At 44.4% G+C, this 15,817-nt stretch overlaps 1 protein-coding gene across 1 annotated transcript; it reads right to left on the bottom strand.

Annotated features, from left to right (window-relative positions):
- Positions 1 to 263: 263 nt before the first annotated feature.
- CCNG2 (cyclin G2) lies at positions 264 to 12,473 on the bottom strand. Its single transcript, XM_090036900.1, has 8 exons — positions 12,260 to 12,473; positions 11,075 to 11,212; positions 9,330 to 9,467; positions 7,093 to 7,343; positions 6,851 to 6,929; positions 6,668 to 6,766; positions 3,098 to 3,303; positions 264 to 1,877 (listed from the first exon to the last, which is right to left on the bottom strand). Exons 2-8 carry the CDS (start codon positions 11,210 to 11,212, stop codon positions 1,739 to 1,741), a joined length of 1,050 nt encoding a protein of 349 aa, XP_089893026.1. The 5' UTR covers positions 12,260 to 12,473; the 3' UTR covers positions 264 to 1,738.
- Positions 12,474 to 15,817: the final 3,344 nt, after the last annotated feature.

Below are 15,817 nucleotides of genomic sequence, written 5' to 3'. Positions count from 1 at the left end.
CAAGATCAGCTATAGGTCTCTAGGTGCCCAATTCAAATGCTCTCAAGTGAGCTACTTCAGCTTATAATTAATAAGGCTATTATCAGCAATTCATAACTATAATCTACATAGTTTGAAAAAGCATATTAAACTACTTAAAACTTTAGTTTTGGCTTGACTCCTGAATGGAAAAAAACCAGCTTTACAGCAAGTGTAAGAACAGCAGGAGATAACACTTCACTGGATGTTTTCTATTGTCATTGGACCACACATACATGCAGAAATACAAACAGTTGCTTTATTTTTATTTTGAACTGTAGCAAAGCTCAGTAGGTTAAACCACCTCAGACAGAGGTCAACCATTTCAGAAAACATCTTGTTGGATGTTGAAGCTTGTAGTAAAAAGGCAAGTCTGTAATACACAGTATTTATATCATACAGGATACACAATAAATTAATATCTACATGCAACATACCTACAGAAAGTTACATACACAATGTAAAAAAATACAGTATTGTTTGCTTGTTTTAAGATTTTAAATTTTTTTCTGTACATTTTTTGAATTTACATTTTTATATACATTTTTTGTAAACTTTTTTTGTATGTTTATAAAACCAAGTATAAAATGTTTATGAGCTTAACAGCACCATTCACATCTCTCTGCACATCTTCAAAAGATGTTCACATCTAACAACAATTAACCTTAGCTTGTTGCCCCTTCATTTCTACTTTGGCACCACCATACTAATACCGTTATTCCACAATGAGCTTCCTCACTTGCTAACTACCCTAGCAGTAATGCAATCTATGCTAAATCTGTACTTTCACAAAAATGCATTACCAACTGTCATTACAACAAATCATTTTCAGCTGCACATTTACCCAGTATTTCTGCAGAATACGAACTCTTCCCCCCAGCCTTTTTCACCTAATCTAACTTGTTTGCATGCTTATGTAGTCAATTAATAATGTGAACATACTGAAATCAACTACAAGGGTTAAATATTTAGAGGAATGTAGACTTAGCAAATTTAACATGTTAAATACTTTCTAGTCTAGTGTGAATTCACGTTAACACGAAGATTTTAAAATACTGAAGTTCATATTAAGAACTTCAGTGCAAGCTTGTCTGCACTAGTTTAAGAAAAAACAACACCTAAAAACCCCCACAAAAACACCACCCCCAGCAAATCCTGGCAACACTTAAGTTATCCTTGTTTGTACAAATGGACTTAAGTACTGTCTAGAAGGAAACCTATATTCCTCCCAAAATACATCATGCAAACTCCCAATTAAACCAGGACTCCCCATGTTTTAAAAAACAAAAGGTTTTTTAATCCTTTTAAAGTATATCATTAAAAGATATCATTTTGATTAAAATATTCCTGCCAGAACAAATATAGCATGTGATAATTTGTTTTGTTTTTTGCAGTTTGAGTGTTTTCAGGCAATATTACTATTAAAAGCAGCCCAAGATGCTGTAAGGCCCAGCTCAATAAGGTACCAGAATATCGTACACAAGGTATTATTAGCCCACTTCAGCTGGAATTACACGTGCTTAAGTATTTTGCTGAGCTGTCCCTAAACAAAGGTTTGCTTTCATCTCTGATCGTTCTGGCCAGATGAATAAAAGCTTGTAAGGTCTGCCTCTTAAGTATTCCATAGCAAGTCTGCCTTGAAGCAAAAGTATGTGACATACTACTCATATTATTGCTAAGAAAGTCTATGGTATGTTAAAAACCCTCATCTAGTGCAATTTTATTTTTGAGCCGGACAGCTGAGAGCTTGCTGTTTTGACTTGAGCTTCAGGTCAAAGAAAAAGGAGCCTTCCAGATCACTAGGAGGAGAACTGCAAAGGCTTTCTTCTCCACAGCTCATATCTTCACAGGAGTCTTCACTGAAAAGAACATAAGGAAAGAAAGTTACATGTGGCTTACTGAGTTACAAGTATTTAGAGGGGAAGACAGCCAAGTATTTCTTGACCTTGTTTCCTTAAAGTTATTTTGCAGTGGGATGTCAGAAACCAGGTGTCCTAGCTCTCTGTGCCACTGAAAGACTTACTTAAGTAATATACCAAGTACTGTGCTCCCCACAGTTAAAACCGCAGCATGTTGCAGCTATTTTTGTTTACAGCCCACAAGACTCTATATTATCACCAGTCCCTAAGCAAGACAAATGGCCCTGTATGCATGACTACTGGATTTGTACTCTTGCAGAATGGCAGCCCTGCTATGAACTATGTGTTAGACATTTTACAAGCATTAAGGTGCATGGCAACAGGACTGAGCTTTTATGGTCACGTCAGTAGGTAAAGCTGTGCAGAGAACTTATCTAGTTAGGGAACGCCTTGCCTCACTCACTCCCTGTCCCTCATTCTGCTTCTATAATCCACACTTCGTCTACTGTGTACATCCCACCGTAGTTCTCTAGGACAGAGCACCTTGTTTTCAACAGAAGCACAATATAATAGTATTGTTTTTCTAATGAAAGGGAGTAACTAAAAAAAAGGTGCCTCTTTATTAAAAAAAATATAATGTTTTCAAGCTTATACAAACAAACCAACCAACAACCACTCCCCAAAAGAATCCCCATGTCTCACCTAAGGTTTTCCCTCTAATCGTGCTGGTAGGGGATGCCAGCCTATGATCTTCTAAATCTGCTCCCCCTAAATATGAGACCTGCTACCCCAGATCTACCAGCTTTTTCTTAAACATTGGGGACAAACAAGAAAAGTGGTGGGATAAAGTGACCTTCTAAAAAGTTAGTAACAGAAGTACTACTTTACTAAGTACCAAGAGCTGCAGGCCAAACGTTCAGTCTTTAAGGACTGTTATGTCAAGGTATGTCACATGACCTCAAGGACTGCTCACTGGGAAGGAGAAGTGATTTTCTAGCTATCCAAAGCCATATAAGTGTTTTGGAAATTTAAGTCAAGAGCCTGAATTACAAAGTGTGAGGGAGAGAATTCTGGGAAGTGTTATAAGTAACTAAGAGCTAGTGAATTAGATCCAAATACTGCTTATGACTGATGTGTCACCCTGCTCCTTCCAGGGAAAAGAGAAAGAGAAAAACCCCAGACTAATGCAGGGAAACCAGAACCTCAGAAATTTTACTTACCTCTCACTTTCATTGAAACATCCACCCTCTGGTATCGTTGGCAGCTCAGGAACACTGTAGTAACTATTTTGCAGATTCTGAGCTGTGCGTCTTGATACAATCCAAACTAATTTTTTATGATCTGGTTTGCAACATTCAGGAGAAGAATAATCTGCTAGACATTTCGAAACCAATTCTCTCCAGTAAAGCAGATCACTATCACTGATCTTAAAGACAGGAAAAAATATATATACACAGTTAGTTATGTACTGACAATCTAGAAAGAGACTTTATTATCCTCTCCTTGGAAGTGCACATCAAATCGAGTGACTTACTCAAAGTTGGTAAAAGTCATTGCCTATATTGTCCGCTTCTAAAAAGGTAAACTCATTTTTTAGCTGCATAAGCAAGTTTAAATTGTTCACCTGTGTGGAGTGTTTGAAATCAATACCCAAGACACTAGTCAAGATATGAGATCACAAGACGCTTGTGATGCATTTTGCTTGTACATTTAGTACAAGCACAATTCCACTGGCAAAGTGGACACTACTTGGAAATCCCTATTTCAAGGGCTGTTATTAAAAACTAGCAAATTGCTCACCAAAACTGACAGGGGGGGCAGTGGCAGGGACAGAGCCCAGTGTTCAGCCCTGCACCTCCCCAACTAGCCCAGCCCCCTTCAGGGCTGACCCTGTTCCCCCCACCCAACAGTTTGGGTTTGGGGATGCTCTCCCTTCTTCCTCCCCCCTCCACTGTGGGCCCAACCCTGTTGCCCCACCCACCTGCCATGGTGGCTCTGCCTGTTTTGGGGTTGGGGCTGCTCCCTGCACCCTCTACTTCAGCCATTCCCCCCACCTCTCATCTCTCCTCCCACTCTGGGGCTAGGCCCACGTCCACCCCCACCCTGCCCACAGCTTTGGGTCCGGGCCCACTCCCCTCACTGCCACACCAGTGCCACCACTGCCCCATGACTGCAGGCCTGGCAGTGGCCTTGTGCCCTGGCCCAGTGGGAGCCATGGGCCCAGTAGCGGCAGTGGGCGCAGGCCCAGCAGCAGTGGCAGAGGGCCCAAGCCCAGTAGCTGCGGGGTGGTGGCTGCGGCTACTGGTAGCCACCCTGTCCCCTCCCTGCCAGCTCTTGCTGGGGTGAGGCGGGTGCTTCAGCCCCTGGTACAAAGGAGCAGATTGCAGGGGGGGCGGCCGCGAGTGAGACCAGCACTGCTGGCCTCACCCCCAGCTCCATTCCCACCAGCCCCCTCTGCCTCCCAAGAAGCAAGGGGGAAGAGGGGCAGGGGCCAAGCCAGCTCAGCTGGCCTGGCCCCTCATCCATTTTCATGGCAGTGCTCTGCCATCTGTCCTGTCAGTGTAGAGCACTCCAACTGGTTGCCAAAACAGCCAGAGTTCAAATAAAGCATTATGGACAGACGGACAGACGGACTACAGCTTATTATAATATTAGAATACTCCTCTTCTATAAGATAAGGGATCATAAGAAAACCTAAAATATTATACCTAAGACAGATAAGTGTAGCTTTAAGGGTTGCCTTATATTTAAGGGGTTGTCTTGACTGTGGAAGACTCTGGTTAATGCTATTACAACGATTTACTAGGTGGTTTCATAATTCACTTAACAGCATTCAGTTTCCAGCAACATGTCTATGGCTGCATGCATACATTCAAATAATCTGGGAGAAATCTCCCAGGTTTGTTCACCTAGTAGAGAAACTAACTCAGAGCCACATGTATAGCCATGAATGCCCGTTTCCCCCCACTGCTTACTCTTACTCCTGCTCTAGCAGGCTCCATCCTGCTTCAGCCTTGGGCATGGAGCATACTGTTGCTCCAGTTCCAGCCCCAACCTGGCTTGGTAACAGCGGCAGCTTGGGATAGGCTCCAAAGCTGGGCTGTGCTGTCACGTCACTGCTGCTGCTGTCACCAAGCTAGACCAGAATAAATCCATGCTCTGTGCCCCCAGCTGGAGCAGGGACAGCCTGCTGCAGCCAGAGATGGGGATGGGGAAAGGAAACCTAAGGCTGTGGGTTGGAGATAGAAAGGCACCAGGGGGCAAGGTGTGGGGAGGCAAGGAGCAGGGGTCAAGCCATTTTTGCCAGGTACCTCCTACAAGTCTTCGCTAGAAGAAATTGGATGCTTTCTTTAAAAAAAAAAAAAAAAAAAAAAAAATACAGACTGTGTTAACCAGTTATACTACTTCACAAAACCTAAGAGCCATTAAAATAAAAGGTTTTCCTCTCTCACTCCATTAGATTGGATGAAGAGAATACTGTTATAATATAGGATGGAGATAACTGTTTAAACAGTTAGACTTTTAAACTGAAGAAAGGTTTAAGCAAATAAGAGAGTTCATTTCCAGTTCAACACAACCACTGCATGACAGCATCTCTCAGGCTCCTGAATCTTGTAGAATAACTTCTCTAGTTAAACACAAAAAGTAAGATGATGTGCAAAGTGAGTACAGCAATTATCCACTTGACTATTTAATATGCATTAGGAATGTTAAAGTTGATTTACATTGCTAGAAGCATACCTAAACTGTTTTAAGATTTATGAAATATGAAATGGCTCTTCAGGACAGATTTATTAGTTGAGGAAATCTGGGTTTTACTGTGCTCTTAAACCATCTATATATGCCAGGTTTTTCTGCTCTTTTTCAGAACTAGTGAAAGCTCAATGCTTAAGACAGCCCTAAGCCCTCTGATTTAACAAACACAAACAAAAGTTAAGGAGTACATTTATATAAGGTCATATTTTAAGAGTAACATGCAAGCCATCTCCCATATAAGAAGCAGGATGACAAATGGCTTCTACAAAGTTCTTCTAACAAAATGGTTTAGAGAAGAGGAATCTGACTAACAGCTTAACTATACAAGCCTCCAGTACACAGGCTCCAGGTGGCTACAAGGGCCAAGCAGTGGTGAGGGGGAGGGTTGTGGGTGGGCAGTCCAGAGCAGGTGTGGGGCAGGCCAGGTTTGGGGCTGTGTGTATGGGTTCCAGCTGGTCTACTCTGGCCAGGGTGAGTCCGGAATGGGTGCAGGGCAGGCCAGGGGCAGGGCTGAGGCTGTGTGCACTGTAGGCAGTGGTGGGGAGGAGCCGCAGGGCACACAGACTCCAGGCTGTTGCAGGGAGGGAAGAAATGCTGACCATCCCACAGCAAGTCCTCAGAACTGGTTATGTGGCCCACAGGCCTAAATAAATTGCCCACCCTGGTCTACTCCCTGGTGAAGAAGTAAAAGCCTACTACACCCATGTCATTTGGGAGCATGTGCAAAGCATATTCTAGCTTTCTTGAGACATGGTGACATGGTAATAGGAGTTCCCCCTCCCCCCCACAATAAAACTTTCTAGAAGTCAAAGTTATTCAGCCCCCATAAACATTGTTTAGGTTGCAGAGGCATCCAACATTCAACCAAGAGCTTCAACACCACAAGAAGCTTAAAGGAGGGGGTACTGGTTTCACCCAGTACACTGAAGTACCCAGGCTATGTTGAGGCAAACCCATTGATATAGTGGTACTTCATTAGTTAAATGTTATAACTCTAACAGCTGCATTAAACACCCAGACAATATATGTTTTACCTTTGAATGCTTCTGAACACGCAGAAGAATCTCAAACAGCTCAACAGATTTCAAAGTTTGAACTTCCAGAGTCAGAAGACACAAGGCTAATATGGATGGCTGGAAGTACAAAACACACTGCTCAGCATACATGGATCCAAAACTAATAACAAGTTTCCAAACCAAAAAATAATAGTTTCATACTTTTGCTTTAGAAAAGACTAATCGGCAGTTGCAAGCCTTCAGTTGTGCTTCCAATTTATCAAGGTTCAATACATCTTTCCTATAAAATGAGAAAGGAAAAGAAAATGTTTTATATACTAATGAATACAAGTAAGAAGCTTGTCCGCTTTTCAGTCAGACTGCTGAAGTAGGGAGGGAAGATGGGGGAGTCTTATAAGCATGGATCCCCATATTTTGCAATGCTATGCTAGAACTGTACTTACCTTTCTGAGGTATGACAGAGTACAATAGTATGGAACAAGTGCAAAAAAGTTAAGGCAGTAGTAGCTTTAAATTCAAAGTGCAGTTTTTCTGAAATTATTTTTTCCATCCGCTTCAAGTCGGACACAGTGCATTTACATTGGCTAATCCTGATGATGTCATGAGTGGATGGAATACTGCATTCTTCTTCAACTACTCGAGCAGCAAGCTGAAAACAACAAACTCCAATGCAAGATAAATGCTTCGGTTTCACCTGGGGAAAACAAACAAACAAAAAAGAGCATTATGAATAATTTATAGTTTGCCAACTATCTAGTCACCGCTAATGTATTAAAATCTATATAATATATTAAATAATGTTTAATAATAATACAAAATCTTTACAGCTAAAACATCTAAAGTTATATTTTAGACTGTATGGCAGGGGCAAACTCATTCAGCCCTGCAGGTCAGACTGATACAATAGGGCTGGTCCATGAGCCAATCCAGACCTGCAGACCAGCTTCATATTCTGGATCTGGAGCAGCTACCACATGCTGCATGACCCTAGAGTTCTGGAGTGGCAGCATATGAGCTGGAATGGGTGCCCCATACATCTGGTTTGCTCCACATGTTGCCTGTGGGTCACTTCAAAACCCACATGCAGCACCAAAGGCTGGATGATGTGGCCCTGCAGATAGGATCTGGCCCACAGGCTGCATATCTGACACCCCTGCTGTAGGGTTTGGGAACAGAATCTGTCAACTGTGTACAGTACTGGCTAGCACAATGGGGACTTTGGCTTCCTGCCATTACTACAGTATGAGTTGCAGTCAAGAGGCTTACACCACCTTTGCTGGTATGTGACACACCTGTAAAAATGTCCTATACATGATATACTTAGTCATAAATAGTTTTATTGGGAAGCTTCCAACAAAATACTATTGGTATGACAAAAATAGTGCATGAGGGCAAGAAAAAATTTTTTTTAAAAAGATCCTTCATACAGATTCTCCCCCACCCGCAAAAAACAACAACTGATCATTGCTATCTGAGGCCCCAATAAATAGTCACTTAATAACACAATGGGATCTGATCTTGGATCCCAACAACCACACTTCCTGCCATGCCACAAGAACACTGGAAATGTCAAAAAAACCTCAGGTGTAGCCTAGCTGCATGTATGATTTTTCAACGTCCCAGCAAACCAGGTGATTTGGGAGAGGTTCCCTAATCCTGGAGCCCTCCTGCACTGGGAAAGTCAGAAAAGTACACGTGCAGCCCAGTGGTGGACATATGTTGGGACCTTTTAAAAACCATGTAGACCCAAGATCGGGGCACCCTTCCCTGATCCCAGGGTCCCCATAATTAGGATGTGTCAAGGACTTGCTCTACAGGTCCTTGGAACATGCTGGGCAAAGCAGTCAAACTTCTGGATTGGAGGGAGCCCCAGCTGATGAACTCCCCTCAACTCAGCACCTTGAAAACACCTGGCTATTGGCCTGCTCACTATGGGGGAGCCGTCAAACAGGTTGCATGGTGAGTTTACCCTACCACATGTTCAATTTAAAGTATGATAGAAACCAGCCACAAAACAAAGTTACACATGTTTTGTGGAATATTTGTGTGGCTGGTTTCTCATTTTGTTGCGCCATTGATTGCCTGAACGTGTGGATGCATTACCGTTTATGGCATAATTAACAGGTTAATCTTGTCTTCAGTGTAATGTGCAACAGGGCCCAAGCAACAGAAGGGAACTAATTCCATAACTGAACCTCCTTTACTGAGAACACCTCTAAAGGAAAAGTAAACGTATACAGTATTGATGCTTTAAGGTTAGTTTGTAAAATATGACTGGTTATTTTGGTTGCTTTCTTTTCCGCCCCATTCCTCTTCTCTGTTTTATTTGCCTGATGAAGACTATGTTCTTGCCCTGAAAAGCCTATTTTTTTTGTTACATTGGGAATGAACAAACCACAATTGTAGTTGTATGTTAACTGTTGTGCAAAGTTGTGGCACTATATAAATCTTCTAATCCTTCTGATCTTTCCTGAGGGACTTAATTCTCCTCGGAATTTAAGAACCACTCTCAGATTGTTAGTAGTTGGGAGGCAGATCCTACAGCTGTTTATTCCTGAAAAAACTTGATTTGTTTTCTGCTCAAATTAGCAAAAAGACTTAATGAATGTAAAGCCAGAATCATGCACATTTGATACTTTGCCACTACAAAGTATCTACAGTTCTTTCCTACTCAAGATACCTTCATAAGAGCCAAGAATCTGTCCAGAATGTTCACAGCAAGGACAAACGTTTCAGTTGTAAATCCAAAAAAATTGGTTAGACTCCAAAGATCTTCAACCTTGGCATTCCTTAATCTTGGACATAACGTGTTTTCATTCTGCAGTAGAAGGAGCAAAGTCAGCTTTCATCATTGCTGGTTGTGAAGAACTTAGAAACACGCAAGGTCACCTCTAGTACAAATTAGATCAACGTGGGGCAAATATTCTCTTCAAAAGAAATACGTTAAAAATAGCAGCTGTGAAAAACCAGTGGCAAGTTACATAACAGGAATCTCACAATACATTCAAGATACGTAGATTAAAGCTAGGCCTTTTCAATCCAGTGCGGTCTCCAGCTGGCACTAGACCCATATTTTTAGTGTGCTAGTACAAGAACTTTGTTACCTAAACTCATTAAACATTAAATAAGTACAGTCCCCCAAGGTGTTTGCATTACTGTCCACCAGAATGCAAATATCTCGGAATTACTGGGAAATGGACCACTAACATCTTAACACTTGTATATCTATTGATTTGGGTATATCTGGAGTGGCTTTTAAACCTATACCTAGCCAAGCTTCCCTTTTCAGTGTCCATTCAAAGAAGAAAAAAAAAAATCTGTATTTTGTATCATGAACAATTTAGTAAATGTATTCTGTTCTATAGACCCCAGCAATACTAAATCATACAGGTCAACACTATGGAGTGCTCTGGTTAAACATACAGAAACTCATTTCTATTAACCAACTTGTCCAGTTTATGAAGAAATTTCAACCAAAAGTTATCAATTACTGTGTTCACTACTTTGAAAACAAAGCACTAAGACTCTTGCATATTTTATTAAGATCTAAAAATCTTCCCACAGTGCTTCCTACATTTAAAAGGACACAATCATTCTAAAAACATCACTGCAAAATGTCATACCAAAGTCAATGGGACAGAGGGAACAAGGAACAGGCAGATCTGTTTTAGACCTGGCACTAGGCTCCACTCCAAACCTCCCCCCCGCCCCAACCAAAAAGTTCCCAAAAACCCAAGAACCCCAACACTTACTGAAACCAGCATTTAAATATCTGCTGAAATGTAAGCACTGCCCTTCCCTAAGCAACGCCCTGAATTGAGATATTAGGTTATTAAAACAGAAAGGGTTTAAAATCTAGTTTCTCTCTCACAGCTAAGCACCATTTGTTTCTTTGTCAATTCCCCTGTGGTTTGCTAATGAAAACAAACTAGCCTGCTTCACTTTTGTTTGTAATCAGTTTTATAATTTTGATATTTATGGATACATGCAGTGCTGGAACACAGACACCAAAGGGAAACAAAAAAAGATCCTGCAGAGAGCTTTCCAATGTGAAAAAGGATATTTAGCATACCAAGACTATTAACCAGTTATGCCATTTAAACAGCTGGCTCGTCTACCAAAGTAGGGCTAGTCAATGTAAATGTTGGAACTCAAATGCAGTAAGATAACCAAAAATAAGGGGGTGCATATATAGGCAAAAAAGATAGTGGGGAACTTTAAAAAACCAGGTGGGTGAATACTCAGGTTTCCTACAAGTTTGTACCTACACATTGCATATTGTGCGTTCAGTTCAAATCCTGCCCTGTAAAATGACCGATAATTCAATTTCATGAACTGCTTTCTGTGCTACAGCCAGCTTTCACCGTCTCCCAACTGAAGAACTCCATCTCCCAGCCCAGAAAAGGAAGCCTCCTTCCTCCTCACCTCAGCTGTGCGCTCAATCAGGCTCAGCCCCTTCTCCCGAGGCTGAAATTTCCATTCTTGCTCCAGGTGCAGATTTAACTGTTTGAAAAGCCAGAAAGCTTCGTTGCTCAGTGGTTCCGCGACATCCAAATCCTTCATCTTAAAAATCAAACAAGCAGCTTCAATAGCTGGCAACTTGCCACTGAATCAGGACTGGACAGTGGGAGACAGCTGGAAGCTGGAGTCCAGTATCAGGGTAAAGCCTTCTGAGGTGGCTTGCCAAGCTGAACACCCGCACTCTCAGCCTATAGAAAAATGAAGGGGGCTGTTCTTGTCTAACCCCACGCTGGGGGGGGGGGGGGGGCTGCAAGGGAGGGGTGTGGAGAAGAGGCTGTGAACTGATGAGAAAGGAGAGAGGGGTTATACGGCTCTTCCCCTCCCCCTGACCAGATGGAGGGGCCAGAGAGGTCTCCTCCCCCTGCCCAGTGGGCATGTGGGCAGTCACGTAGGCAGGCCGAGGGGAGAACTATGAGGGAAGCAGCTGCTCTGGGAGGGGCATCTGCTAGACTGTCCCTTGTGGGAGGGGCAGAAAGCCTGGCTGCCGTTTGCTGGGCTCTAGGCGATCAGAGAAGACAGGGACCTCAGGGGGGTCACCTCGCCCCACCCCTGCTCAAAGCAGCACCGTCCCCACCTCTCATCCCAACCAAAGCTTTGTCCTCCCAGGGGCAGCGTTGCCAGGTGTCTCAGAATCATATATGTACCATTTCAACCCTTGTACAATCGGTAAGAGTCCAAAATACACGATCACTTCAGAGGCAGCTAAGTGCCGCAGCCAATGTCACAACCCAAGTGTCTCTTTGGGACTTGCGGTCAGCACTTCCCCACAGCTGCCTGCCTCCAAATAAAGACAGACTCCCCTTGGACAACCCAGCTCTCGCTCGCTCGCCGACCAATAAAGTAAAGACGACGGCTGACTTGCAGACTTTTTTCATTTTCAGTAAATTCTGAGCTTCCAAAAGGATCATTTCCTACTGAAGACCCGGCAAGGCTCATATCACAAGACACAAGGCAGTCCCCTGCCACCCCGATCCCAGCCCAGGCTCTGCCCCGAGGGCCTTCAAAGCCCCCCCCCGGCCCGTACACGCACTGAGACCCTGAGGGACCCCCCAAGGGGGCGATCTGACCCCCGCACTCCCGGGCTCTCACCGTTGCCGGGTGGGGAGCGAGCCACAGCGGCGATCGGGCCGGGGGCGACGCCGCCTCCTGGCCCCGGAGAGACGCGCAGCGGCCCCGGCCCCACAGTCACGGCAAGAGCAGCAGCAGCCGCCGCCGCCGCCGCCCCATACCCGGCTACCCCGACCCAGCAGCTGCAGCTGCCTCAAGATGGAGGCGGCGCCGACCCCGCCCCCGCTGTTGTTGTTCTGTGCGGGCAGGCGCGGAGGGATCCCGCGGAGGTCCGGTCCGTGAAGTAACGCGAGGGGGAGGGAAAAAGAATCCCCTTCTTAGAGAGGCTGAGCCTGATGTAAGAGCTGTGCACAGCGGGAGACCCACCTGCCTCAGCTTTCCCGGGGGCTTGGGGAAGGGCAGGAAGGAGGAGTGTTCTGTGCGGAGCCGTGGAGGCGGAAGGACACAGAGCAAAGACGCATCACGACTTTAAAGAGCCCCCCCCCCAGGGCCGGGTGCCCGGGGTTTGAAAAGTCCGCCCAAAGCCTTCTTCGGCGCTGATTGGCCGAAGCCGTCACGCTTCTGGCGCGCCCCCTCACCCCCCGACACTAATAATATTGTGGTACGTAGGGCGGGATTGGTCAGTGGAAAGGATTGCTGCCTACGATTGGCTGATGCGAGAAGGCCGCTGCTCTGGGTCCCACTTGCTTGCAGCTGCGGGCCTTAGCAACGGCTCCGGGGCTGCGCTGAGGGGGGGGCTCGCGGCGGGGCTGGGGAGAGAGCCAGTGATTCCAACTGTTATCGCCCCAACAGTCATACGCCCAAGGGGCTGGTGGAGAGCAATGGGGTATGCTGCTGGCTTCCATAGGGCCTGAACCAGGCCGTTAGCCCACGCACACTGGCCGAAGCAGGACAGCGGGGGCCTGATCTTGAGTGTAAAGCAGCCTGGGAGAGGCAGCGAGCCACTGTCAGTCTCAAGACAGGGGACAGTTGCCCCTTTTACACTAGCTCGGAGAAGTCGAGCGTGAGCCCAAGCTTGCTGCAGAGTGAACGGCTGACCTGCGGCTCCTGAGCCAGTCCTTGATTCAGGCTTTAGTCCTGCACGTGGACAGCTGGGCCCGGATCGGGTGGTGCACTACTATGAGGCCCAAATTGTCCCCTTCAATTTTGCAGCTGCTAGTCGCTGCCTGTAGAAGGTCCAGGGCCACGTCCCAGCAAGCTGGTTGCTCTGTTGGAAAGAAGGGTAGCATGAATCCCAGCTCCTGCTTCCATCGGGTGGGGCTGCCTTGCTACCTCCCAAGGCCAACTGAGAGGGCAGGTCCCAGCCGCAGATCTGCCCAGTGAAACCAGCCACCTTGCCACTCTCACCTGGCAGCAGGGAGGTGACACAGCTTTCACATTTCCCTCACAGGGGACAGGACAGGCGGGCTAACCCCATAACTGGGGTAGGACAGACTGGCTAACCCATAACACACAAGCAACATGCCCTCCTCTCACCCCTAAAACACCTTCCCTCTTCTCAATATATATTCTTGCAGCAGGCCAGCAGGGCACTTTTCTCCCTCAACTCAGCTGTGTGGTTATTGCATGTGCTTCAGTGCTGTCAAGCCCCACTGTTCAAAACCATAGGTCACGCCCTAAATTATTTTGAAAATAGCATTTCATATTTACTTTGTCTTCTGAAGTCAGCTTTTAGTGTTGGTGTCTTCAAGCATTTCTTTGCCCTTTTTTTAAGTGAATCCAGGAAGTAAGACTTGAAGTAAAAACAAACACTTGGAGATTTGGTAACACCAGAAGCTGTACCTCATGTCATGGTATCAGCACAGCCCCTCAAATCGTCAGCTTTCACTTATTACATTCCTTTGGGACCCCAATGAGATCACATTAACAAACATAAAAAAGCATTTATGAAGCATGACAGCCTGGGAAAACACAGCCTCCAGCCCTACAGAAGAGTCAGAAGCAGGGCAATCTTCCTCGCACTGCTCTATAGATGCGTGTGCATCTCTTGATACCTGCATGTATGTCTCACCTTCACAGCAACCCTCCAACATGGAAAAATGGTCTGACTATTGAATGTAACACAACTAGAGCCAGTATTTTAAGGTTTAAATCCAATTTCAAGCTCAGAAATGGGGACTGCTTTAGGTCCTGTCCTGCAAACAAGCCTGCTAAGGACAGCGTGTATTATTTGTTACATTAGCTTCAAGTGGCCCAGTTACAAAAGCAAGGACTGCCCATGCTAGTTGTGTTTTAAAGGTAAACTGCTTAACTCCAATCTCTGCTATACACATTTTCAGTAGCAGTGCAATGCTTTTTCACCGCCAGATGAAGTGAGTTTGCCATGTGCACCTGCTGGACCCTTATGCAAAGTAGCATAACAACATGAAAGTCAGTTTGTTCCAATAATAAACTTCAGTGCAGAAATTAGTTTCACTTTTTAAAAAGAAGCCGCCACAAGCAAATTTCAGTTTTTCAAATATCAGTTTGCCCTTTCACTGGAACACAAAAATTGCTTTTAATTTACCTAATTATTTAAACCTAATGAACATACCATCATATACATGCAACTACATAAATCATTAAAAGAAAAAACATATCTGGTAATAGAGCTTGGATCCCTTTGAAATATTCTGCAACCTTGCATCAGAAACACTTCTTGTTATCACTTGGGAGGGAGACAGGCTCACAAATTACTCTTGCCCTTGCAAATAGCTGAGTAGGGTTGCAAGAGCAATTGCTCCTTACTACAAATGACCTATTCTTCAGCTTTGGAATTACAATGGGGAGACATCAGATTCTTGCTTTGCCCCTGAAGTCACAGGACTTGGCTGAATCCCAGGTCCTATGAACTGAGAGAGACAGGAATAACCAATTTAAGCAGCACCCATTACATTTTTTTAGCCCATAAACAAAAAGCGATTACAGAACATTATGCCTAAATAACTTTTTCTAGAGTAGGTGGAAACAAAACAAGATTAAAAAGAAGAGTTTAGATCCTGTGAGAAGCCCAGCCTCTCTGTTACATGCTGCCTCTCACAGAGTCATTGCTGCTTCTGCAGAAGGGCAAATTCTTTAGAAATTTTAAAGGGGCAGTACAGTGAAATCAAAGTGAAATACTTCTTAGCCCACAGCAATTACTGTACTATTTAAGAGCAGTGTTGTTAATGATAAACTGAAAGAGAAAATCCCCACATTCCTGTCAGCAAGAGAACTTGTGTCTGTGCAACATGGGGCAGGATGACTAGATTAAAACTACCAAATTCAGGAATCTTCAGGGCTTTTAATAAAAAAGAAGATCCATGTGTAGTCTGAATAGGGACCTACATAGTTCCTGTTATATGCAACATAATATGGCCATGTAGTTTGATTGTTTTATTTAAACCTTTGAACTGCCTAAGGTTGAGACAAATGTGAAATCACCTTCTAACCCTCCTGGTAAAAATGGCCCTGGCAAGTCAGCCTGTCAATTGATTGAGAATTGTTATGGGTGGTTAATAGGTGTATATATTGACTTGCAGTTGATATTATCTTGAATGCTAATTGGACCTAGTGGTATGTGGATTTCTAAACTGAAACAAGACTATAAGTGGTGATGAT

This window comes from Crocodylus siamensis, chromosome 2 (assembly GCF_052110815.1).
Source record: "Crocodylus siamensis isolate JL-2025a chromosome 2, ASM5211081v1, whole genome shotgun sequence".
In the NCBI taxonomy this organism is placed as follows: domain Eukaryota; kingdom Metazoa; phylum Chordata; order Crocodylia; family Crocodylidae; genus Crocodylus; species Crocodylus siamensis.
Note: the sequence above shows the minus strand (reverse complement) of the source record. Positions and strands in the feature narration are given on the sequence as shown.

Excerpts from the sequence above, each read along its gene's own strand:
- CCNG2 (XM_090036900.1), bottom strand. The coding sequence starts at position 11,212 with ATGAAGGATTTGGATGTCGCGGAACCACTGAGCAACGAAGCTTTCTGG. Across the intron at positions 3,304-6,667 it reads GTGTTCAGAAGCATTCAAAG|ATCAGTGATAGTGATCTGCT; the intron begins GTAAAACATATA and ends CCTGTCTTTAAG. Across the intron at positions 1,878-3,097 it reads TGTTTCAATGAAAGTGAGAG|TGAAGACTCCTGTGAAGATA; the intron begins GTAAGTAAAATT and ends TGTTCTTTTCAG.